At 41.5% G+C, this 25,342-nt stretch overlaps 1 protein-coding gene across 2 annotated transcripts in view; it reads left to right on the top strand.

The window, feature by feature from the left end:
- CLMN (calmin) overlaps window positions 1-25,342 on the top strand; it is a 100,933-nt gene that overhangs the window by 55,944 nt on the left and 19,647 nt on the right. For both annotated transcript variants that reach the window (XM_073349564.1, XM_073349562.1), the window contains exons 2-8: window positions 4,630-4,691; window positions 9,305-9,400; window positions 11,747-11,830; window positions 17,111-17,203; window positions 20,816-21,006; window positions 23,186-23,379; window positions 24,283-24,365. In XM_073349564.1, coding sequence (XP_073205665.1) covers window positions 4,630-4,691; window positions 9,305-9,400; window positions 11,747-11,830; window positions 17,111-17,203; window positions 20,816-21,006; window positions 23,186-23,379; window positions 24,283-24,365 — 803 coding nt within the window. The remainder of the gene's footprint in view (window positions 1-4,629; window positions 4,692-9,304; window positions 9,401-11,746; window positions 11,831-17,110; window positions 17,204-20,815; window positions 21,007-23,185; window positions 23,380-24,282; window positions 24,366-25,342) is intronic.

The following is a 25,342-nucleotide window of genomic DNA, read 5'->3' as shown; positions in this document are numbered from 1 at the left end:
AAGGCTGGAATCCTAGATGGAGAAGATGGGGATGGGGGCGCTGCCATTAATAGACAAGGGGAACCAGAAAAATTGCATTGATTGATTCCTACTGGAATCAAGATTTAAACCCCAGAATGCAGTTTAGCAAAAGGAAGATGGCAATCTGACAGATATCACCATAGTAGCATGTGTTTTCTGGCTCATAGTAGCAGGAGATACAACACGTTTTAAATAATTAACATACACTTAATATCTCTGATCAAATTCCTGCCATCCTCTAGGATGTAGCTGTAGGCCAGGGAGGAATTCCCAAGGTTACAATAACACCACTGTTTCTCTGTAGCCTCTAGGGACTTTCCTACCCTTTCAGTTATTGCACATAATATTTGCACTGAGTCTGTGTACTGGGACATGGTATTAGAGTACAGCATTTGTCTGTCAGTACTCATTTGGGCACATTTCCCACTGAGGTGAATAGAGGTCTTGCCTGAGAAAGGACTCAAGATTTGGCTCTCTGAAAACACAAGCACTGCCTTGTGCGGGTCAAAGTTTCACATCTTGAATTTTTGTTTGTCTTTTATGATAAGGTCAAAGCTGAGCTTGACCCCTGAAACTCAAATGTTAAACCAAAACCAGAATGTTATAGCTTTACTACCATCTAACATTATATCCCTAAATTCAGCCCTCACAGCAGGCATTCTTCCTTTCCAGCACTTGCACTCGATTTGTGTGCAGGCTGGCCATATGGTGTGTGTAATTATTCTTTTATAATGCTGTTATTGCTCTCTAGTTGCCCAGTAAACCCAGCACAATTTCAGTAAACTGTATACATCAGGGCAGAAATCTTAGACTTGGCTGATTTTCTGCACCTTTACGCAATGGTAGGTGCAAAGAAAAAAGATTCCATTTGATTTATGGAAACTGTATAAAGTTTATAGAGTCTCTACAACCCTCACAAATGAAGAAGGCTCATAGAGGGGAGGTTGCACCAAAACTGGGAGGTCCACAAAACTAAAGGAGAAAAACAGCTAAGGCACATGTCCGTAAATACCTGCATGGAACTTTCCCCCATTAATTCTCCAGATCAGCATATGGACTGCATAAGCTGTTATATTCTTTTCCCAGTCCAATTACTGCTACGCTGTAGCACTGGAATATCACATAGGCGATTAGTGTGTCTCTGTCAGGGTCACTGTTCTTCCTCGTAGCAGTTCTGTGCCCATTGATTATTCTCTGTAGAAATTATGTCCTGAATTTTCATATGGTTGTGGGCAAAAGCATGAGCATGCCTAAGTATGTAAATCATCTGATGTATGAGCTGGATTTGTGTGCACACACCTGCATGTATATGTGTAACCCAGACTTGCATGCATCGCAGGATTTATATAGCTAAATTAGGTGTATACCATACTGTACGCTCACTTTTGCAGGTACCCATTTGTAACATACAGCCTGCAGAATACCTTTTATTTACCCTAGAAATAGTGACTCCCAAACTGATTGGGATAAAATAGAAACTGACCTAAATGAAACCTCTTCTGAGTTAGAAAATGTTAACTGCCCTTTTCCCATCTCTGACTTTTTGTATGCTTCTGGACTTCCTGGGGCAGAAATTCTGGAATACTGTTCTGACAGTGTTGTCTTCCTAACTAGAATTGAAAAATACTAATCTAGTCTCCTGATATCTCCAGTTCTTTTCTAAACCAAAAAGATACACATCCCTCGCTATGTAGGACAGACAGCACATAGCCTGGGTTGACTAATTTTCCTGACCATATATAATGCCATTTCTGGTGCTTGACTAGCTGTCAAAAGGCGGGGAAGGCACTGGAAGCATGTGCCATTGTCCCTACTTTATATTGAGACATGCAGGTAGTAAATGGTATTTTGATATTCTAAATCCATAAATGTGACCCTTCAGTTTCATGTGTAAGGAGCTGTTTAAAATCTGTGCACATACTTTGTGAAATATTTTTTTGGGAAAAAAAGCCAATAACAATAATTGGTTTGGCATTTTTTGTGATTTCTAAAGCACTTAAAGGGTAATGAATTTCTTTTATTCAGTCCTACATAAAATCAGTTTTTACAGAAATAAGCTGATTTAAAAGGCTTGAATGGCTGGCAGTGACAGAAACAATTCACTGAAAGCTCAATTCCTATACATCAAAATAAAACAAATGTATGTATCATTAGAGGTTGCTGACCCTTGAATTATAATGATCAAAAAGGTCAATATTTAAATGTGATTTATGGAAGCTATTTCTTAACCCATAATTAGGCTGACCAATAAAAACAATTCAGACTTCTACAGGACATGATTACCCAGGAGGTAGGTTAGCTATTATTTTCTTATTCATAAAGAAATAAAATAATTTAAATACATTTGTGATATGCTCTTCAAGTAAGTTGAAACACAGCATAACTAGTTTTAATATGGCATTTTTGTTATCAAGTTGTCAAATTTCCTTAATTTAAGTGAAAGCTGAGAACCACTTGAGAATAACGGTATGTCTGAAATGAAAATATTTTCTTTCATCTCTTTCAGTTAAATGAAATGTAGGTAAATAGAAATCAGGCAAAAGTATAACTTTTTTTTTTATGCTGTCCCTTTAGTTCAATATGGAAATGTACTATTTGCTGAGTCCTTTTACATTAGGTTGTAAATTCTTTTTGTGGCGAGGACTGTGTCTTCCTAAGTACTTATACAGCGCCTAACATAATGGGACACTAATCCTAATTGGAGCCTGTTGGTGCTAGTACAATACAAATAGTAATTAATTCTTTGAGGGAAGTTGGCATTTCGATGCAAAATACAATAGTTCAGAGGTTAGGAAGAGGAGTCTTATCCAATGGCATAAATCAAGATGTGAACATTTCCCTAAAAGATGTGTAAATCAAACTTTTTATAATGAGACTCCTACCATAGCCTATCATGGTGACCGATATTGTCTCATTGTTTCTTTATACTCCCCCATCTGTTGTCTCTGGTTTTATACTTTAAATTATGAGATGGGGCGAGGACCATCATTTTGTTCTGTTTCTACATTGCTGAGCACAATGGAGTCCTGGTCCATGGCTCGGGCTGCTAGGTTCTACTACTACTGTTAGTTTTTGGCCAAACCCAGGGCTGATGTCAATTAGTATAGCTCAGTTGAAGCCAGTGGTGCTATGCTGATTCACACCAGCTGGCTCTTTATCTTTATTCCTGCTAAATTTAGCCACTAAAATTTGCTTTTATCCTAATGGAAATAGATTTAGTTCATGTTGTTAATTTAGGTTTTAAATATTTAAAGTTAATAACCTTCAGACTACTTAGTCTTCTAGTATTTAGAAATGGAAAACACTTGTTAGGTAATCAAGAACATCTCTCACTGCATGCAGGATTTAGTATCCCAATGTCAGATAATAAACTCATACTACAGTAGATCTTAGCCAAAAGCCTGTCTCTAAAGTATATTTAAAGGGGAAAAGGCTTCATTCTAATTCTTTCATTCACCAAAACCAAAAATTCCCTCTTCATAGCAGTTGCATGTATTCTTATTTTTAAAGCCGTTTAGCTCATAACTGAAGTAGCAATGGCTAGTCTTTCACTTAACCCCAGGCATGAAAGCTTAAAATGGAGAGAAACTGCAATATTCCCCATCTTGGAACCATGTCAACAACTCCCATTTGTCACTCATATAAAGTGTCTAGACAGCCTATATTCACTGCACCCATTTTAGGCTGACATTGTACTTCCAGCAGCAGGCAACATCTCATCATGGCAATAATAGAAAAAAATATCATCGTCATCATAGGCTGTAGTGTTTTTCATCCATAGATCTAAATATAATTATCCTTACACTTTTTATTGATGGGAAGACAGAGAGAGGTTTTTATGCTGCTATTTTCAAATTGCGCATGCAAACACCTTGGAGCATATGCCACCCTGAGTGTGTCTGGGTCCTGATTATCCTACAAGTTGATCTGTGTGAGTGGAACTGTGCTTGTGCAGAGCCCCATTAACTGAAATGGAGCTCTGTGCACACAGAAGGGTTTACCTTTATGAATCAGCTGCTAGAATCTGGGTCTATGTGGTTTTGCACCCATATGCTTCGAAATGTAGGCGTAAGTGGTTTGCCCAGGGTCACATGCCGAGTCCATGGGATTCATTCTGAGTGGCAAAAGGGGTTAGGGTGACCAGATGTCCTGATTTTATAGGGACAGTCCTGATTTTTGGGTCTTTTTCTTATATAGGCTCCTATTAATCCTCACCCCCGTCCCGATTTTTCACATTTGCTGTCTAGTCACCCTAAGAGCTGTAGCTTTCCTATGTACATGCCTACTGTCTCAAATGGCTTTGTATTCACAGCGGCTGGCCCCTCATGCCACTGTAGTGACACTATTTTTAGCACGCTATTTGGATCAGAGCTAGCACAGGTATGCCTCCTTGAGCTGGGAATTACACCCCCAACTAAAAGTGTAGACATACCCCATGTCAGAGCCAGGAATCAAACTAAGGTTTCCTGACTCACAGTACTGTGTGTGATCCACTGGCCACACAACTTCTTTATTATATGGGGTTTGATTATTATTTTTTAATGAATTAGAAACTGCTGTGAATTTTTCCTCTTCTGAAAAATAAATCGCCTACTTTCTTATTTGTAGTGGAGAGGGAAAACGTGCAGAAGAGAACCTTTACCAGGTGGATAAATCTACATTTGGAGAAGGTAAGGCCAACAAATACTTTTGTCCATTTGTAAAAATAAAAACTGTTCATATATCTTCCATAAATATCTCCATGCTAAGATATATACACACCCGTTTGCTGAAAACGTAACTTCTGCCTTACCCAGGCATATTTCTTGATTTCATGTACCTCCTGGTGTTATTTATATATGCTATTACTGTAAAGAGCTTTAGGATAGCGTGTGCCTCTATAAAATATAGGCCTGATCCTACTACATTCCTTTTGCGGGACTGGTTCCTTAGGTTATACTTTATTGGAGCCCTGAAAAGAATGATTCTCCGGAAAAGAAAATGGTTGTCAACAAAAGAAGAGTTAAAGCTAAAATTACACATCTGTGGTGCGAAGGAAAAGTGGAAACTGGCTGTATACTGATATGTAAGAACAACACAGTGCAAAAAGAGTTTAAAAGGTGTCAGATTAAAGACTCTGGAAATTCAGGATTATTCTGATTTTAAAAGAAAATAAATAGCAAAGTTGAAATTTTTCTTTATTTTGTGGGGAAAGTTGAGGGCATGTTCCTGTGTGGGTAAAAGGCACTTTTCTGGTGCTTTGATTCATTGGCTGACTGAGTTTATTTGTTACATGTGTATGATTATTTAATGCTGCGGGGTGGTCATTATGTGATTAAATGTAATTAATTGTTAGCGTTCGGGCACACGGAAATTTCTTTGTGGGAGATTTTTATTGTCTTTTTAAATCTAAAGAAATAACGGAGAAATAAATGTGTGTGGTTTGGTTGCTCTGGGCATCACATTGGGAAATACAAAATAGGAATTTGACAGTGTCCTTTTCAAATTGGATTAGCAAATCAGAGTTCTAAATGCCAGGTTTAAGATACATGCGTTCCTTGGAACATGGCTTAACCCTTCATCTCAGGTTGATAATTTAAGTTCCTCATATTTTATTATTTGAGGGTTGGTAAGATGAGACCTTAAAATGAAGTCTTTTCTGTGCTCTGTAGATATTAAAGACCCCATGGTATTTTTCATAATTAAGCCCTTTGTCTCAGTCTCCTCTGTGTCTCTTCACGCCCCCCCTCCCCGCCCCCCGACACGCACACTGTGCTTTGGATCTGATTCTGCAATTCCTACTCACATTTAAATAGTAGTTTCTTACTTGAGTAGTCTCACTGAGAGTCAGACTACTCTCAGGAGTAAGCGCTACTCAATGTGGGAAGGTTGCAGAAAAGGAATTTATTATTACTGATGTGGCAACAATGTGCTCAGTGCAGCACAAGACACACAACTAAGTCTTTGCCCTGAAGAGTCTATCTGAGGGGGCTAATCCTACCCCCATTGGAGTCAATGGCCAAACTTCAGGAAGTGCGGGATTGTGCTGTATTTTTGTGCAGTTTTTGGTCCAGCTGCCACAATTCCTGACAGAGGTGGCTGCATTTCAATGGTGGTGTAGGTATGTGATTTGTAAAGAGTTTTCAGATAAGTCACTAAATATATTATTTTTTAAGAGTTTTGCAGTGTATGTTACTGAAGAAATGAAAGGATCTTCTTAAATCTCATTGGAAATACAGAATAAGATTAGCAGTGATGTTTTGACCGAAAGATCTTTGGGAACAATCCACATTATAAATAGAAAATGTGTAATTCCTTTGTGAATTAGACTTTAGGAGTTTAACTAACTGCAATTTGAAGGCTGTCAGAATCGCTTGCTGAGCATCTGGCTTCTGAAAAAGTTCTTTAATTTACAAAAGGAATTAGATCATGAAAAGGCTGCGGGGTGCTGTTAATTCTGCCATACCAAGCACATGAAGTCTTAGGAACGTTACAGGCACGTGGAGTGTTTTCTCTGGATTACTTACAATTTTTTTCTCCCCTGCTGCAACAGAGCAAAATGCTCTTTGACAACAGCCAATGTCTGCTGTTGATGATGCTAGGTTTGCTGAAACTGTCAAAGTAAACATATTTAACTGAATGATAGCATTGCCAGAACACTTCATGATGATGGTGAGATTTCCTGAAACTGGGATTATCACTAAAGGATGGATATTTTGTTGCTTTGCATTTACAGATACAAAAAACTTCTTTCAAGTGTCTTCTGTGACTTGTTGTGTCCTTATTTTCCACTGTGCAGATTCATAGACTTTAAGGTCAGAAGGGACCATCATGATCATCTTGTCTGATCTCCTGCACATTGCAGGCCACAGAACCTCACCCTACCACTCCAGACACCTAACCTCTGGCTGAGTTACTGAAGTCTTGAAATCATGGTTTAAAGACTTTGTTACAGAGAACCCACCATTTACACTAGTTTAAACCTGCAAGTGACCCATGAGCAATGTTGCAGAGGAAGGCAAAAAAAAACAACAAGGTCTCTGAAAAATCTGACTCAGGGAAAAATTCCTTCCCAGCCCCAACTATGGCAATCAGTTAGACCCTGCACATGTGGGCAAGACCCACCAGCTAGTCACCTGGGAAATAATTCTCTGTAGTAACTCAGAGCCCTTCCCATCTAGTGTCCCATCACTGGCCGTTGGAGATATTCACTGCTATCAGTTGCAGATCAGCTATATGCCATTGTAATCCGTCTCATCGTACCATCCCCTCCATAAACTTAGCAAGCTCAGTCTTGAAGCCAGTTAAACATTTTTCCCCCCACTGCTCCCCTTGGTATGTGCCCAGTTTTGGGAGCAGCTGGTTACTCACAACCCCCGTAGTGGAGGAGTTGTGGATGCTCCGCACATTGCAGGTTTTGATCCTTCTTGTGTTGGAAGTTATAAAAGAAGGTTTTGGTTCAAAGTGGGTTATTGCTTTAAAAACTAATATCTTTCTCTGACCCATGGGTAGAGTTGAATAGTATTTTTTGGCTGCATGGGAGGAAGACTATTCACAAAAAGACCCAGTTCCAAATTGCCAGAAGCCATGCTTAATCAAACAGTAGTATGCAGGCCAACCAAAGAAGTGGCTCCTTAGGGATGAATGAGAAAGTGACGCCCAAACAGAGGGTAATTTCTGCAGCTGGGACTGACTCTGAAGGAGTGAGCAGATTTGGCTGTGTGCCTCACAGTGCACACATCATGAGACACCTCTGAGGGTGGAATAGCTGGTTCCCTTTGGAGGGCTTTACAGGAAAAGGAGAGCTGCTATATATGAAGTTGCCATGTCATTTTAAATATATTCCGTATACTGGGAAATATAATGGCACCGAGGGAAACTTTACAGCATAAGCAACCTAATACTGTCATTGGCCTGGACTGTAATCTTCCTTATCCCAAGTAAAGCAGGAGTAACAGCACTGATGACTATTAGAGTGACACAAGCATAAGAGATCAGAATCTGGCCCTTGGCCTATCCAGTACTTATGTAGGGCCGAGCCCAGAAGTCTATATGGCTAGAGTCTGGTCTCTGTTACACTGATGTAAATCTGGAATAACTCTATTGACTCCAACATACTGGTGTAATGAGATCAGAATCTGGCCCTCAGTTTTAGCTCAGTCCTTACTTGGGTAAAACTTCCATAGATGCTAATAAGAGTTTTGACTGAAGTGTAGGAAGAACTTCAGAGCAGAGCCCACAGTGGGTAGAAATATATCCTATTTATAAGTTTACAGACGATATCAAGCTGGGAGTGGTTGCAGGTGCTTCGAAGGACAGGATTAAAATTCAAAATGATCTGGACAAACTGGAGAAATGGTCTGAAGTAAATAGGATTAATTCAATAAGGGCAAATGTAAAGCACTCCACTTAGGAAGGAACAAGCAGTTGCACACATACAAAATGGGAAATGACTGGCTAGGTAGGAGTACTGCAGAAAGGGATCTGGGAGTCATAGTGGATCACAAGCTAAATATGAGTCAGCAGTGTAACACTTTGCAGAAAAAGCAGACATCATTCTGGGACGTATCAGCAAGAGCGTTGTAAGTAAGACACAAGAAGTAATTCTTCCGCTGTACTCTGCGCTGATTAGGACTCAGCTGGAATATTGTGTTCAGGTCTGGGTGCCACATTTCAGGAAAGATGTGGAGAAATTGGAGAAAGTCCAGAGAAGAGCAACAAAAATGATTAAAGGTCTAGAAAACATGACCTATGAGGGAAGATTAAAAAAATTGGGTTTGTTTAGACTGGAGAAGAGAAGACTGAGACATGGTAACAGTTTTAAGTACATAAAAGGTTCTTACAAGGAGGGAGAAAAATTGTTCTCGTTAAGCTCTCAGGATAGGACAAGAAGCAATGGGCTTAAATTGCAGGGCTGTTTAGATTGGGCATTAGGAAAAACTTCCTAACTGCGAGGGAAGTTAAGCACTGGAATAAATTACCTAGAGAGGTTGTGGGATCTCCATCATTGGAGATTTTTAAGGGCAGGTTAGACAAACACTTGTCAGGGATGGATAATACTTAGTCCTGCCTTGAGTGCAGGGGACTGGACTAGATGACCTCTTGAGGTCCCTTCCAGTCCTACGATTCTGTGATTCTATAAGAAGCCTCCTTGTGCTACAGTAATACAAATAGTAAAGAAGAAGAACCATCCTGTTTTGTAAAGTGCCACATATTTCCTTCAAAAATAATGATGATTTACCAAGTGCTGTTCTTAAAAGATTATCCAGCACTGTCCAGGTAACACTGCTTCCTTTCCTCACAGTGCAATCCTCCTCTGGAAGTGAAAGATTTGTTTGTTGATATTCAAGATGGGAAAATCTTGATGGCTTTGCTGGAGGTCCTGTCAGGGCAAAATCTGGTATGTATACAAGGGTGAAAAACCTGTTCATAGTATGGAATTATCCTTGTGTGGGTACATGTGTGAACGTATAATAGGCCAGATTCTTCCTTGCACAACAGAGTGGGGGAGAGGGTCACATCAGTGAACCCAATACAGTTCCCTTATCTGTGGGTTGGCCTCCTGTGGTCTAACTTACCCCTACTGCTAAGGGACCAGCATAAACTCCTTTACCTCACGGGAGTTTTGTGAAGCTTTTATTAATGTTTGTAAAGTGCCTTGAGATCATCTTCAAATGGAGGGTACTGTGGAAGGGGCAAAGTATTTTTGGTAGAGCTGTATTTTTTAATTTATAAATTACGGTTTTATTTTTTTGTAGATTTCACTAAACCAAAAGATCTGTGGCTTAATGCATGTGATTTATTTTCTGAAGTAGCCCTTGGTTTCAGCCCTGATACCTTGGTTCAGATTAGTTCAATCCATCTGGTATGTGGAGCTACGTGTTTCCAGATTTTGACCTTGCTGGCATTTATTCCCTTGAAAAACTGTGTACAAAGTTCCCAGTGCCTGGAAAATAGAAACATCTGCTATAGACATGAGCAATCAATAACAGATGGTTTCAGAGTAGCAGCCGTGTTAGTCTGTATTCGCAAAAGGAAAAGGAGGACTTGTGGCACCTTAGAGACTAACAAATTTCTTTGAGCATAAGCTTTCGTGAGCTACAGCTCACTTCATCAGATGCATTCAGTGGAAAATACAGTGGGGAGATTCATATACATAGAGAACATGAAACAATGGGTGTTACCATACGCACTGTAACAAGAGAGTGATCACTTAAGGTGAGCTATTACCAGCAGGAAAACTGCGGGGTGGGGGAGGGGGAGCCTTTTGTAGTGATAATCAAGATGGGCCATTTCCAGCAGTTGACAAGAACATCTGAGGAACAGTGGGGGGTGGAGGGGGGGAATAAACATGCAGAAATAGTTTTACTTTGTGTAATGACCCATCTACTCCCAGTCTCTATTCAATAACAGATGATAATCCTCTGCCCATTTTAACTGCTTGGTAGGTCTTTTTGTTCATACTTGCTAAGTACCAGATTTGCCCCTCTTATGTGGATAAAACCCTGCTTCGTAAGTGAGAGTAGAAATTGGCCCCATGATCCACTCCACATTACAGGTGTAATTGTGTTCTCATAATCAGCTGGTGAAACTTCCATCTGAATTGGGTACAGAAGCATGAGAGTTGTCTGCACACTGAAGTTTGTGCATCACCAGTTTTGTGTGTCCACACCTACCAGCCTGTCTAACTGAGTATGTATTAGTGCAGCCTGGGGAAATGTGTGCCGCTCTCTCACACTGACTCAGCAGGGGACAGGGGTCCTCAGGGCATGCACACAGAATGGCGTGAGCAACCTGTGTGGCAATGCATCCTCGGATGTCCTACTGCACAGATAGCCTGGAGAAAAGAGAATTGGCCAAACTGGTTACACAGGCAGAAGTCTATCCACATAACAAAAAACAGTGCACCAGACTGGAGTTACAAGGCCATGGGGCAGGTAGTGACTTGCCTTCATGCTTCGCTGCTATCAAAGGTGGGTTTTTTACCTTGAGGTAACTGATGTGTGTGTGGTAAAAATACAGTGAAGACAAGGCATTTAGTTTTGTCATGAGATAAACGTGCCAAGGTCAACCCCTGGCTGTTTACCTCATGGTAAAACTACCGTGCCTGGGCTTCATGTGTTTTACCTTGGGCTCCTGCTCATTAGTTACCTCAAGGTAAAAGTTAGGGATTTTTTTAGCAGTGAAAACAAGCCATAGGTCTCGGGCAAGGGTGAAATGCTGTTAGTTGCGATGATTATTAACTAAGTCTTAACCATGTCATGTTCAGACAAAACCTGTTTAGAACCAGTCATGCCACTAACTAATTATAAACTTGGTTAAAAGATATAGTGTAGACCAGTTTTTCTCAACGTTTTTGATACCGGGGACTGACTCACTGCGTTCCTAAACTGTGTCAGGGAGATTGCAGGGTCTGGCGCTAGTCCACTAACCAGTCATGGAGAAACACTGGTGCAGACAAAGCCTAAATGATTAACCCACTAAGCTATGCACTGGCCTTTTTTCATGACTGATTCTATCACTTTGCCAGCCACTGAAGTGAAGACAGTGGGGTGGGGGAAAGTGGCGGCGGTGGTTGGTTTTTATACATGCACAATGTCTTAGAGATTCTTAGATTCTGAGACCAGAAGGGACCATTGTGATCGGCTCTGTGCTTTGTTTCTCCATGTTAAACAAATCACTTAAATAATCCGAAGTGTTCATCACTAGTCTGCATTTTAAAACAAAGTGTATTTCTGTTTTCTAGCTTCATGAATATAAGTCCTCAACCCATCGTATTTTTCGGTTGAACAACATAGCTAAAGCACTGAAGTTTTTGGAGGATAGTAATGTAAGTATTTCCAAAGCTTGGTCTCAATTTCGTACTTTCCTCAGTATCTGTTGTAAATATAATTGCACCTAATTTTCTATGCAGCATGTCCATAGGAGGAGTGCACTGACTGAAAAAAGTTGTGGCTTTTTTCAACAGCGAGGCTAAAATACCACACAAAAATGCAGAAGAACACCTACAGAGTCTAAAAAACAAGGATTATGTTTTCATTTTATAACGTAAAAGTTCAATAGGATTAAAGGATCAGGAGACCAATATTAAAAGAAAATAACTAGAAATTCAAGTAAGCTTTACTGAATTGATTCTAAGTGCCTTGATTTCAGTTACTTTGAAGGTAATAATTGACTTCTTTCTTTTTTTCTTTGATTAAAAGTATTTAAGTATCACAAGTTCTGCCTTTCTCTACTAAATTGCAGCCGCAGCTGATCATGAGTCCAAGGCAGGAGAAAATTAAATCTGGAAAAATTAGATAATAAATACATAACTTTTGCAATCAAAACAGTATAAGAGCAGACTTTCTTCTCATGCCACTCGTACACTAGTGCAATGTCACTAATTTAAGTGGAGCTACTAATTTACAGCTGCTAACTTTATGCTAGAAGCCAGCTGCTACTGGTCTACCACTGTCAAGGTTCCTCCCCCACTCTGAACTCTAGGGTACAGATGTGGGGACCTGAATGAAAAACCTCCTAAGCTTATCTTTACCAGCTTAGGTCAAAACTTCCCCAAGGTACAAAATATTCCACCCGTTGTCCTTGGACTGGTCGCTACCACCACCAAACTAATACTGGTTACTGGGGAAGAGCTGTTTGGACGCGTCCTTCCCCCCAAAATACTTCCCAAAACCTTGTACCCCACTTCCTGGACAAGGTTTGGTAAAAAGCCTCACCAATTTGCCTAGGTGACTACAGACCCAGACCCTTGGATCTTAAGAACAATGAACAATCCTCCCAACACTTGCACCCCCCCTTTCCTGGGAAATGTTGGATAAAAAGCCTCACCAATTTGCATAGGTGACCACAGACCCAAATCCTTGGATCTGAGAACAATGAAAAAGCATTCAGTTTTCTTACAAGAAGAGTTTTAATAAAAATAGAAGTAAATAGAAATAAAGAAATCCCCCCTGTAAAATCAGGATGGTAGATACCGTACAGGGTAATTAGATTCAAAAACATAGAGAACCCCTCTAGGCAAAACCTTAAGTTACAAAAAAGATACACAGACAGAAATAGTTATTCTATTCAGCACAATTCTTTTCTCAGCCATTTAAAGAAATCATAATCTAACACATACCTAGCTAGATTACTTACTAAAAGTTCTAAGGCTCCATTCCTGGTCTATCCCTGGTAAAGACCAGCATATAGACAGACACACAGACCCTTTGTTTCTCTCCCTCCTCCCAGCTTTTGAAAGTATCTTGTCTCCTCATTGGTCATTTTGGTCAGGTGCCAGCGAGGTTACCTTTAGCTTCTTAACCCTTTACAGGTGAGAGGAGCTTTCCCCTGGCCAGGAAGGATTTCAAAGGGGTTTACCCTTCCCTTTATATTTATGACAACCACCATCCTAATTCACCTTGCTGTTCTGTGCCTCTGCTCTCCCAGACACTGTGTCTCTTCTGTTCCACTCCACTGCTGCCCAGGAGCCATTTCCCTAAATCTCCCACTCCTGAATATTGGGCCAAATTTTGCTGTCATTTATGCTAGTGTAACCCGATTGGTTTGAAAAATATATTCTACTCCAGATTTAGAGCAGTGTAACTGAGACCAGGATCAGGCTCTGTATATTTAAAGACAACACATTAGTAGCATGCGCAATAGGTTTCATTAAAAAAAAAAAGAAATTAAACAGGAATCACCTTGTCACCCTGAGCCCCATGTTACTCTCTTCCAGTGGCTATACGCACAGAGTAGTAGGCATGAGATTAGACAAATTAATATGGAGTTATGTGGCCTCCTATTAAGTGATGGAACTCAGAGGATTATAGATTCATACATATTAACGCCAGAAGGGACCATTAGGATCATCTAGTCTGACCTCCTGCACAACACAGGCCACAGAATCTCACCCACCCACTCCTGCGAAAAACCTCTCACCTCTGTCTGAGCTATTGAAGTCCACAAATCATGGTTTAAAGACTTCAAGGAGCAGAGAATCCTCCAGCAAGTGACCCGTGTCCCATGCTACAGAGGAAGGCGAAAAAACTCTAGGGCCTCTTCCAATCTGCCCTGGAGGAAAATTCCTTCTCAACCCCAAATATGGCAATCAGCTAAACCCTGAGCATATGGGCAAAATTCACCAGCCGGATACCCAGGAAAGAATTTTCTGTAGTAACTCAGATCCCACCCCATCTAACATCCCATCACAGGCCATTGGGTGAAAGGAAAGAGCTCTTGACAATCAGTGTGTATACAAGAAGAGTGAGATAATAGAAGCCTGTACAACAGGTTTCTTAAAACAAACACCGTTTTTAAACAGTAAATTCAGTGCCCTAATTCTTCTGTGTTTAATGTACGTTATTCAGACCACAGAATGTGATTAGATTGAGAAAGTGAAAGGCCAAATCATGCAGTCCTTAGTTCTTATTAAGGCAAAATCCTATTGCCTTTAGTGGGATTTGTTGCCCATGAGTATTTTGCCTCAGTAAGGACTGCTAGATCTGCAGACCGTCACCTCCACTTCCATGAACAGAGAGGATCTGGGCTGTGGGAGAAAACATTGTTTCTGCAGTATACTCCTTTGCCACTGACCCCATGGCAGCTCCTCGGTGATGTCTCTTCAGGGTTTTAAGCTTTGCGGATACAAAGAGGGGTGGCTGGTGAGATTACCCATCTTTGTGAAGTCATCCCTCTCCAGCTTTGCAATAAATACACAAGTAAGCCCATCCTGGCTAACAACAGTATCTTGCTTGCTTTCTCCTCTGTGCTCCAAAACCGCTCCAGATGGAGAAATGGGCGGGGGAGAGGAGCTACAGTGGAGACCTGGGTTGGGGGTGGAGGCACATAGCTTTCAGTGGATTTCCCAAGATCTGTGGGTTTGGTGGGCAAACCTCCATCTTACTCCATAGGATGTGAGGGGGGACTGTCAGGCAGAAACTGTGTCTGAATTCACTGGTGTTCCAGTCCCCTACAGAGGAAAACCCTGCATCAGGGGGTGGTCTGGCCCTAAAATAAATATACTGCTCCACATCTCAGATGTTGAAACACTGAGAAATGTTGGGATTTCTATGAAACTGTACACTCTTGGGCAGCAGTTTCAGACACACATTTTCTAATGTCCACCCCCACAAGCCCTACAATTCAGTCACAAACCCAGTCAGCAGCCAGGGGCGGACTGAAAACACCCCTCTTCCCATGTTGCTCCACCCATTGATAGCACTAAATTCTACGTGTGCTGCTGTCGTCACATTCTACACTCTCCCTGTTGCTAAGGGTCATTCTATGTCATAGTCTGTAACCCACGTACAGAATCTAAAGGCAGAGCAGAGTGGGGAGAGCTTTCCTGAGGCACAATTTGCCTTTTTAACTGAGTACCAATTTGACAGTCCAATCTATGTTGATTGTTTCCATAAGAGCGTAGGTGGCTAAAACTTTACAACTGAATGCCATCTGTATAGGGATGGGTTGGCAAAGGTAAGCAGCAGTGATAGACAGCAGCTGATACTGGAAGCAGTCCAACAGTAAACGCCAGTTGAGAGATCCCAGCTGAGACAAACTGACATTTAAAAAATGCAATAGGTCTAAAAAATTGTCCCATACCATCTATTTTGTGGCTTGCAAGCAAATCTGAATCTTGAAGTATGACAGCTAGAGGAGTCCTCTTACTGGGATAGCAAACTATTCTGTATACCACAGGTTAAAATGCTATTTTAATCTTATTTCAGCTTAAACCAAACTGGGAGTGAAGGGTGGTGATGAAAATGTTGGCAAAATGTCTTGGCTATATGGAACTAGAAGTTTATTTATTAAACCACAAATGGGGTGGAACCTGTCACAGTCTGCAATTCTGTAGGATAGTGGGATAAAGTGATTCATATGAATGACATTTCTGAGTGATAAATACAGACTATATATTCGGCTTTAACTCAGTCGGAGGGTCATTTGCAATATTGACAACTTCCTTGCTTCCTGCTATGCTACTTTGCCTACAACAAGGCAGTGTTGTCTAAATGAATAATATCCTGGTGTTATCATGTGAAAGTAACCACAATGTGGGAACTTTGGGATCTCCTAGGATAAGGCAAACCCAGCAATTATTCTATTTGATCTTGTCGGAGATCAGTGATTAAACTCTAAGAAGCCATATGGTAAAGTGTGAGGAAGGGAGATGCATGTTAAAAAGAAAAGTGAAGTCTTGGGAAGCTTTATTTTCCTTTGCACAGAAAGTGATTTCAGTTCACATTACCCTCCCCTCAAGTTTATACTGTATTTAATCCAAACTGTCTGAATTTTGAAGTGGTCTCATTCCTCACTGTAAGTGTAGAAAGCCTAATGAGATATGCAAATCATTTGAGGCTTATAAATAGAATCCTTCTGAGCCAGAACAAGCCTGTTGCAAGTTTGTATGGAAGAAATACCAGTATGAGAGGGAAGGAGATGCTGGCACTGGTGGGGAGGAAGTAAAGTCTCAGGGAAGTGGTACTGGGTTTACACTTGCTCTGCTGACCCTGGCTATAGGGACTGAGGCTGGAAATGAGCAGTGTGGACTAGGGCTTACCCATCTCCTTCATGGTAAGAGACAAGGTTGGCTCTTGGTAGTTCCAAGCTCTCCTCTCCTCTCTGAGCTCCATGAAAACAGGGTGGGGCTGGGACCTGTAGTCCCTCACAGCAGCCATATTTATAACCCTAATTCCTGGTATAGCTTGCTGGGAAATAGGGAGTGTATAAAAACAGCATCTTCCCTGCAGATGAGAGAAATCTGGCAGCCCAGCTGGCCTTTAAAGAAAGGAGTAGGCCAGTAAATATAAATTCCTTATGATGTCTAACTTTTGCAGTAATTTTCCTTGTAATGACTTTAGGGCAGACCCCTCCGAAGAGTGTCCAAAACAGCTCTGGAGACTGTGTGCAGTTTTTGATGCCTTTATGGACTGGTTTTAAAAAAACGTTACCGAGTCAAGAACAATTTTTTGTTAGCACATTCCAAGAACTGACTCTTTCTTGGGATGTAGAAGGGTTCTGTGACTGTCTTGGGTTTTGAGCTGATGCATTTTCTACATTTAAAGTGTGTTTCTTATGTAATCCGTATATACACATCCCCTTAAGCTTATAACCTATTTTTCTGTAGGTAAAACTGGTTAGCATTGATGCAGCAGAAATAGCGGATGGAAACTCTTCTCTGGTACTTGGACTAATATGGAATATAATCCTGTTTTTTCAGGTAAAACCATTTATATGCTGTAATGACAAGAAAACTACAACTATAAAATCATTCAGTTCCAGCAGAATACTGACCTATATCCATACAGACCAGAAATAAAGCACAGGGGGATTGATTCTCCTCTAACTTACATCAGTTTTATACCTAGTATCACAACCCTGATCGAGAGGTATCCCCTGTAGTAGTGATCTACAAGTCTAGAAGCCCGACTTCATCTTCCAAGATGCACCATGGTCTCTCCCTGAGGCTGAGCATTGTGGGATGCATTGCAGCAGCTCCGCTACAGAGGGGAACTGGTGCATCACAGAAGGTGTAGCCTAACCAGGGGGCAGGGCCCAGAGGGGAGAATGGGGGTTGAGGGACCTAGAACTACAAGTACAGTGAAGCAACACAGTTGCTAAGGACTTGTCTACATGACGGGGGCTACAATGGCATACTCCGTCACTGTAGGAACTGCACCTCTCTGAGTGACAGTAACTAGGTCAATGCCAACATTCTTCCATCAACCTAGCCTTGTCTATACCAGGGATTAGATCAACACAGCTGCAGTACTCAGCATTGTGATTCACGGCCCTGAGTGACGTAGCTTTATTGATCTAAATTTTTAGTGTAGACCAGGCCTAAGGCAGATGGTAAAGTTAATGTTGACCCAAAATGAAACACTTTGTTCTGCTTGAATGATTTTTCTCTGTGTAGTGCACTTCAGGTCATGCATGTGCTCCGAGCACCCAGAACTGGACATTTTTCCCTAGCAGTATTCATCTGGTCCACACATGCACCCCCACTTTCCTCCTCCTCTACAATGTAGGGACAACGGGGGCTGCCGGAGTACTGCCATCTTAGTTCCTTCTCACCTCTTGTGATTTGAGATGGAGCATCCGTGCCCATGCTGATTTCTTCAGGTTCTCTCTGCAAATAGTTTCTTTTAAAAAATGTCTGTTTAGTTTTGTTTTTTAATATACTTATTTAGGATAGTTTTAGGAGTTTGGTTCCCTCTGAACATATAGATTGCCTGTGTATTGGCCTGAAGAAGGCAGGAGAGGCCCCACTTCTTCAGTCCAGGGTGGTTCCGAGACTTCCACCCCTCTTTTGGCTCAGAGAGACTCTGGAGAGCAGAGTCAGGATAGACAAGTGGGAAGGAAAACAGGGGCTTCCCCAACAGCGAGAGGGAAGGTTCTCCTTCCAAGCCCTCTGAGAAGAGGCAGAAGTCCACATTCCAAACCAAGTCATTGGAGCTTCATGCTCCACAGCGGGATGGTCTGGTACTGGGAAGGATCATACTGGGATTTCTTTGAAGGGCAAGACTGCAGCACCTTCCAGTACCAGGGTTGGAACTTGGGCACCAAAATCTACAAAATCAGTGCTGCTGGTGCCATCTGCCGCAGTGACTTGGGTTACAGAAATGACTTAATCAACTTTGGCTTGTTTCTTGGCTCCAGATGATCTCTTGCTGTTCCTGGAACCAGAATCCCTTCAGCTTTCCAGAGCCCAGCACCAAGTACTGAGACCTCAGCTAGTACTGAGCTCCCTATGGTATCTCTCTTCACCCCCAACCTTGAGTAGCAGTTAAGCCAGACTTGCACCGGTACCATCAACTAGCAGAGGCAGGTTGTGGCCATCTCCTCCAGTATCTAGAGCTCCTCCACTGGATCTGCAATCCAAATCCTCGAGTTGGAAATGACTATGACTGATGCCCATCTCCAGAATATGCCCTGAAGGGTTCCTAGAAATCATTAAACAATATGTCAGGAATCTTCAGCATATTTCACCTTTTAACTGAGAATTAGGGAAGGATTTACCACACCAACCCACTCACGCTTCATCTGAGGGCATGGTGTTTGGATGGAAGTTGTAGTTCGAAAAGCCTATTTGGCTGATGACTATAAGTTCCCCTGAGATTACACCTGCCAGCCCTCAGCACCTTTCATCCACTGGTAGTTACCTATTCTGTTTTTTCTCACCCCGTAATTTTTTCATTTCTTCAAGAGTGGCTAAACCTGTACCAGCCTGGGACTTTAACTTTTTTTATCATCCCTGACTAAGTTGCCATTCAAGCCTCTAGATTCCTGTCTGCTACTTCTCTCTATGAAGGTAGAATTTTCAGTTGCTATCACTTTGGCCAGGAGAGTTAGGGAATATCAGGGGCTCCTGGCAGACCCCCCTCTCAATACAGTTTTTCTCAAGGGTGAAGTATCCATGAGACTGCATCCAATGTTCTTTCTGAAGGTGGTGTTGGACTTTCATCTTAACCAAAGTATCCAGCTACTGGTGCTTTATCCTAAAACTCACTGTAACAGGGAAGAAGTGGTGTGACTCTCAATGGATATGCCTAGAATTCTTGCCTTTTACCTCCCAAAGGACAAAATCATTTCAAAAGTCTCCTAGGCTCTCTGTATCATTGGTGGAACAAATGAAAAGAGAGGCCATTTTCTCCCTGAGGCTGGCATAATGGATCTCCGGATGCATCCTACTCTGCTATGAGATGAACAATATCCCTCTCAAAGGCAATGTGAGAACACATTTGACAAGAGCTCAGGCAGCATGAGTAGTTTCCCTTAAAGTTGTCCCTACTACTGACATCTAAAGAGCAGCAGCCTGGAGTTCTATTCACACCTTTGCTAGACAATATGCACTGGTGGAAGCAGCTGTTTCTGATACTACTTTGGGCAGGGCAGTTCAGTCTGCAATCTGTTGTGTCATAGGATTTCAGGCACCCATCTCCGTGAAAGAGACATTCTTTGTGCACTGCACATAGGAACAATCACTTGAAGGACCAGTTACTCACCTTGTTGCCACTTGAGTTCTTTGGCATTTGCAGTGTACTACCCACCCTCTTTCCCCACTGCCTGTTCACCCTCTACTGGAACTGGTGGCAGAGAGGGAACTAAGATGGCAGTGGTCTGGCTGCCTCCTTTATCTCCATGGTGTGGAGTGTGGGGAGACCATGCATGGCCCAGATGAACACTGCTAGAGAAAAATTTCTGTCTCTGGATGCATGAAGCACATGCACAACCTGAAGTGCACTATTATGCATATGGACAGCACATCTTGAAGAACTCATTATTAAAAAGCAAAGTAACCCATCCCCTCTGGTTAGCATTTCATTTAGATTTTCTCAACAGGAAATTCTACCAAAATCTATCTTTTCCAACAGAAATCTTTTATTTCAATGAAAACGCATTTTCCCACAGGACAATTTTTTTGTTTTAAAATTTTCAACCAGGCCTGTAAACTAATATCTGTATCCTTGCCAGACCTGAGCTCTGTGTAACCTTGAAAGCTTGTTTCTTGGACCAACAGAAGTTGGTCAAATAAAAGATATTACCTCACCCACTTTCTCTCTAATACCGACATGGCTACAACAACACTGCATGAATCCTTGCCCATTAGTCTTAACATCTCTGTTGAGACTGCCAACAAGGGTGCTGCTAGTTAGGTCTATTCTGGTCGGTGTAGTTGTTGCTGAATTCTTTAATGCACAGACCTATAATTAGACTGTTAACTGAATTTCAGAGGAAACAAAAGAGTTACTTTTCCTGAAAGCAGGATTTATGGATGATTGAATGTCTGTATCGAATTGAAATACCTTGTGGTTTACCTTTTTCAATGCAGATTAAAGAACTGACAGGCAACCTCAATAGGAACTCCTCCTCGTCCAGCCTGTCATCTGGGCCCAGTGGGGCTGACTCAGACACATCTCACCCGAGCACTCCTAATATAGAGAGAAGCATGTCTGTTTCAGTGAAGGATCAGCGAAAAGCAATCAGAGCCCTTTTAACCTGGGTTCAAAGGAAAACCAGAAAGTAAGCCAACCTCCTTTTGGTAGCTTAGAAGAGTCTCCGTTTTACCAGCTGCAAATGGGTTTGTTTCTGAGGTTGAAACTAATTTCCCTCTAGTCCATGGGAGGAATCTATGACAATAACACATGCTGTAGGATCTTCCTTGTTTTAGTGTGTTCAGGTTTAGAGTGAGCACTTTATATTTTGGGTGAGATCTTCAGTGGTTTAAATTGACTGACTGACTGGTTTAAATTGACTGACTGACTGACTTAAACTGGCAGAATATCAGGCCCTGTATCTTCCTTATTTCACGCAGGGACGGATTAGGATGTTATGGGGCCCCGAACCAGAGCAAGTGGGGGCCCCTCCCCACCCCTTCTACCTGCAGTCCTCCCGCATCTCTCCCACCCTCCAGCCAGGAAGTTGGGTTGGGGTGCGGGGACTTGCCCCGCTCTGCCTGCCCAACGCTCCTGCCACTCCCTGGCAGGAGCTCCAGGTGGGCGGAGCAGGGCAAGCCTCTGCGTCCTGACCCTGCACTCCCTCCGAAGCACCGGGTGGGGGGATGGAGTGGGGCAAGCCCGTGTCCCAACCCTGCTCCCTGGCTGGAGCAGCAGGGAGGGGTAAAGCGGGGCAAGCCCCCAAGTCCTGTATCCGCTCCCCGGCTGGAGCGTTGGAGGGGGCAGAGCTCAGGGGCTCCCATTTTTCAGGGCCCCCCGAATTGGCCGGGCCCCTGGGCATGGGCCCCGTTGGCCCAGTAGCTAATCCACCACTGATTTCACGATATTGTGCATTATATGTCAACTGCAATCAGTATGCTTGGCAGTATGCAAGACACAGATGCAGACTCATTCCCTGTCCTGAGGTGCTTGCAATCTATTGAGTGTTTTGTGTAAATCAAAAGATTAGATATAAATGAAGGATTAAAAACTCCCTTGAACTTTGGTGACATTTGCATCTTAATCTGACTTTAGCATCTCAAGATACTCTGTAATAAAACTAGGTCATGATTTAAAATGAAATATTACTGACAGGGACAATGTCAAGTAGTTTAGGCCAAAAATATTAATTAGTGTAAAATTGTTATAGTACAGAGGTCTCTTCTGGATTTTTCATATAGTCCCACTGAGTCATAAAGAAATGGTAAAGAAAAAGCCAGAGTTTATATAAGGCATATGGGTCAAAATTCACTTACATTAATTTGGGTATTAGGGACTGACATGTACAAATCTTTGCTGTACACAAGGGAACACTTGGGCCCACATTGCAAATGCAAAATTAAAAGGTCAGTTCTAAAAATCTTCTCCCTTGGACCAGTGAAGTCAGTGGAATTGAACCAGGGATGAATTTGGCCTGTTGTTTCGTGATCAGCTGCTGCCAATCCAGACAGCAAAGAAAGAACAAGTTAATGAATAAATCCTATTTCTAGAACTAAGACGCTGACCAATACCATTGATAACTGTGGAGTACCAATGAGGAAACGATAAACAAGGCAATCAAAGGCTATAGTGTTTTCAGTGCCTCCTCAGAAATACAGTTTGGAAAGAAATCAGTGGTTGGGAAATGAATCATTTATAGCTTCCATAGAAAGAAACAGCAAAGTACAATGATAGTGAAAACTTGGTTGTAGCATTTTAAACAGTGAATCTTTCAGAACTCTCTGTCTTTGTGGTATTTCATTTTTGTTCTTGTGAAAATGCAAAAGTTGTCAAGTCTGGATTTTTTTTTATCCTGCATGGCATAAATTTCTATACTTAAGGCCAAGTATACACAAAATGTGACTCATTTATGATAGGTTTTAACATGCTTATGTGTTGGCCCCTTTCCCATACTATGGCATTAAAACACTATCGCAAAGTAAAATCAGTAATTACTCAGACATTTGGTTTTGTAAATGTTAAATACGGTTGCTAAGTACTTGTGGGTTTTGTTTTTGTTAACTACTTCCTATAAGCAGGTTGATCTAAGTTGGTAGCCAAACTGTTGGCTCAACTTACAGTGAATCTTTATATTGTATGAAAGCGTTTCCTACTGTCCTAAAGCTAAGAAACTCTCTCCTGTAATGACTACAGCCAGACAACTTTATTTATAATTCAGGAGTTTTAGAAGGTGGCACTGCTTTTGTTGTGGGGTGGTGGTGGTGGTGGTTGTTGTTTTTAATATATATTTCTACAATATGTATTTGTTTCGTTTTTTTAAAATGTAGATATGGTGTTGCAGTTCAAGATTTTGCCAGCAGTTGGCGGAGTGGCCTTGCTTTCTTAGCTATAATAAAAGCAATCAATTCCAACTTGGTAGACATGAAGCGAGCTTTGGAGAAATCAGCCCGGGAAAACTTAGAGGATGCTTTCAGCATAGCACAAGATAAACTTGGTGTTCCTAGACTTCTGGAGCCAGAAGGTAACACATTCGCAGCTGCCTTCCTTGGTGCATCTGTCAAATAATTAAAAACTTATGACTCTTTATTTTTATTGCAATAGTTCCCATTAGCTTTAGTCAGTATTGGGTCCCCATTTTGCTGGGTACTGTACAAAAGCAGTCCTTTTCCCAAAGTACTTACAATCTAAAAAGACAAAATGAGCAAAGGGCGGGATAAAGGGATCCAGTACATGAGCAAAATGATCAGGAGGATGGTAGGCATACGTCTTGCTAGCTCCAGTTATTTTCTCTCTGTTCCTTCTTTTAAATTGTCCTTGCTTATTCTAAAATTCCCTTTTTTCCTTTTTGCCTATTTTGAATGGTCTTAAATTTAGTTTTAAATTTTCCTTGCCTCTTCCATTTTTTTTTCTACTTGAGTAAATGAAACTTCTACTGTAATACCTGTCCCTATTCTGTCTGATTCAAGCCTAAATTGAAGCTGGACCTCGATCCTGCAATTGATGGCAAGTGGACAGATGCCTGCGTGCAAGTGGTACCCATTTAGAGGAATAGAATATCCCTGGCTTTCTCACTGGAAACAAATCACTGCCTGTCACTCAACAAAACCTCTTGCTGGTGAAAGAGCAGCACTTTCAGGCTACGATGGGAATATCCTAAGAAGGGTGACCCTGACCTAGGACTCGTTTGAGTTTGGGGAGCGGGGGAAGGGTATTAAAGTGGAGGACACTGAGGCATCCTCTGGGTTCCATCAACAATTAAGAGGATTCTGCCTTCTCCCCTCAAAAATAAAATAATAAGTCTGGGTTTTCATAAGAATGTTTCTACCTTGAATCCTAAAAGTAGGATATGCCTCTGAAGGCCCATTTCTGTGCAAGTCCTCTTTCAGTATTTAAGAGTCCAGTGCTTTGTGTTTTTTCTCCACAGATATAATGGTTGAGTCACCTGATGAACAATCAATTATGACGTATGTGGCACAATTTCTGGAGCATTTCCAAGAGACAGAAGGGGTACGCTTTTCTTTCATAAAGTACATTTTCATAATTTGTCATGGCATCCTTGAAGTCAAATATATGTTCTCATTTTTACCTTCAGAACTATTACAAACAATTTATTTCAAGTGGTTTAAAAGCCATATCATATTTTAATGATTCCTGTTCTGTTTGTCTGATCCGATACCTTAGGTTTTAAGTTGGGGCCATTAAACTGCTTTGGAGAAAATAAGACTCAATCCAAACATTAAACCCAAAGCTGTTTTACAAAAGTTAGGATCAATTCAAATAAGTACTACCCCACTCCTTTCTCATCCCTGAACCTTAATAGGCTTTATCCTTGTGCTAAAATCTACCCCCGGATTTTAGACAATTTGGCAGACTTTGTTGGACTGGTTTCTGTCTTCAAATCTCATGAGATCTGAGCTCAGATTGGTGATCTTGCTCAAAAGACATAGTGCCAGATTCAAGACCGCAGAGGTGAAATAATGGTCCCACTGAAGTCAGTGGAAAAAACTTCAATTGACTTCAGTGGGACCATGATTTCACTACAGACCTTACCTTTGATAAAGGGGCCCGTTTGGAATTTATGGGACAGAGCTGGTAGATAAGCACATTTCATGTGTGGGATGGAGAGGGCCTTCTGGGGCTCTGGTAGAGGAGTTTGTAGTGGAACAGAGGAAAGGAAATTAAAGGATGGGAGTCATTCAAAGAGCTGAAAAGAATGAGAGCGAAGTAGGAACTGGGGAGATCACATTTAGATCTGTATAAGCAGCCAGACATTTCAGGGCTTATCCGAACCTCAGACCTCTTGAGGTTGGTCATCACTAATTTAAATTACACCTTTTTGGTATGAAAAGGAGATTCCAAGGACGTTTGTTCCCCATGAGAAGCAGGATGATAGTTTTCTTGTTTTTCCTCAAGTAGCATACAGATAAAAATGCAGCTCTTACACATTCAAGTTACTTTGCTACTAGTTTTCTTCAGATTTATGT

Source organism: Lepidochelys kempii, chromosome 6 (assembly GCF_965140265.1).
Source record: "Lepidochelys kempii isolate rLepKem1 chromosome 6, rLepKem1.hap2, whole genome shotgun sequence".
In the NCBI taxonomy this organism is placed as follows: domain Eukaryota; kingdom Metazoa; phylum Chordata; order Testudines; family Cheloniidae; genus Lepidochelys; species Lepidochelys kempii.
The sequence above is the reverse complement of the archived record's forward strand: the minus strand, read 5'-3'. Positions and strand labels throughout refer to the sequence as shown.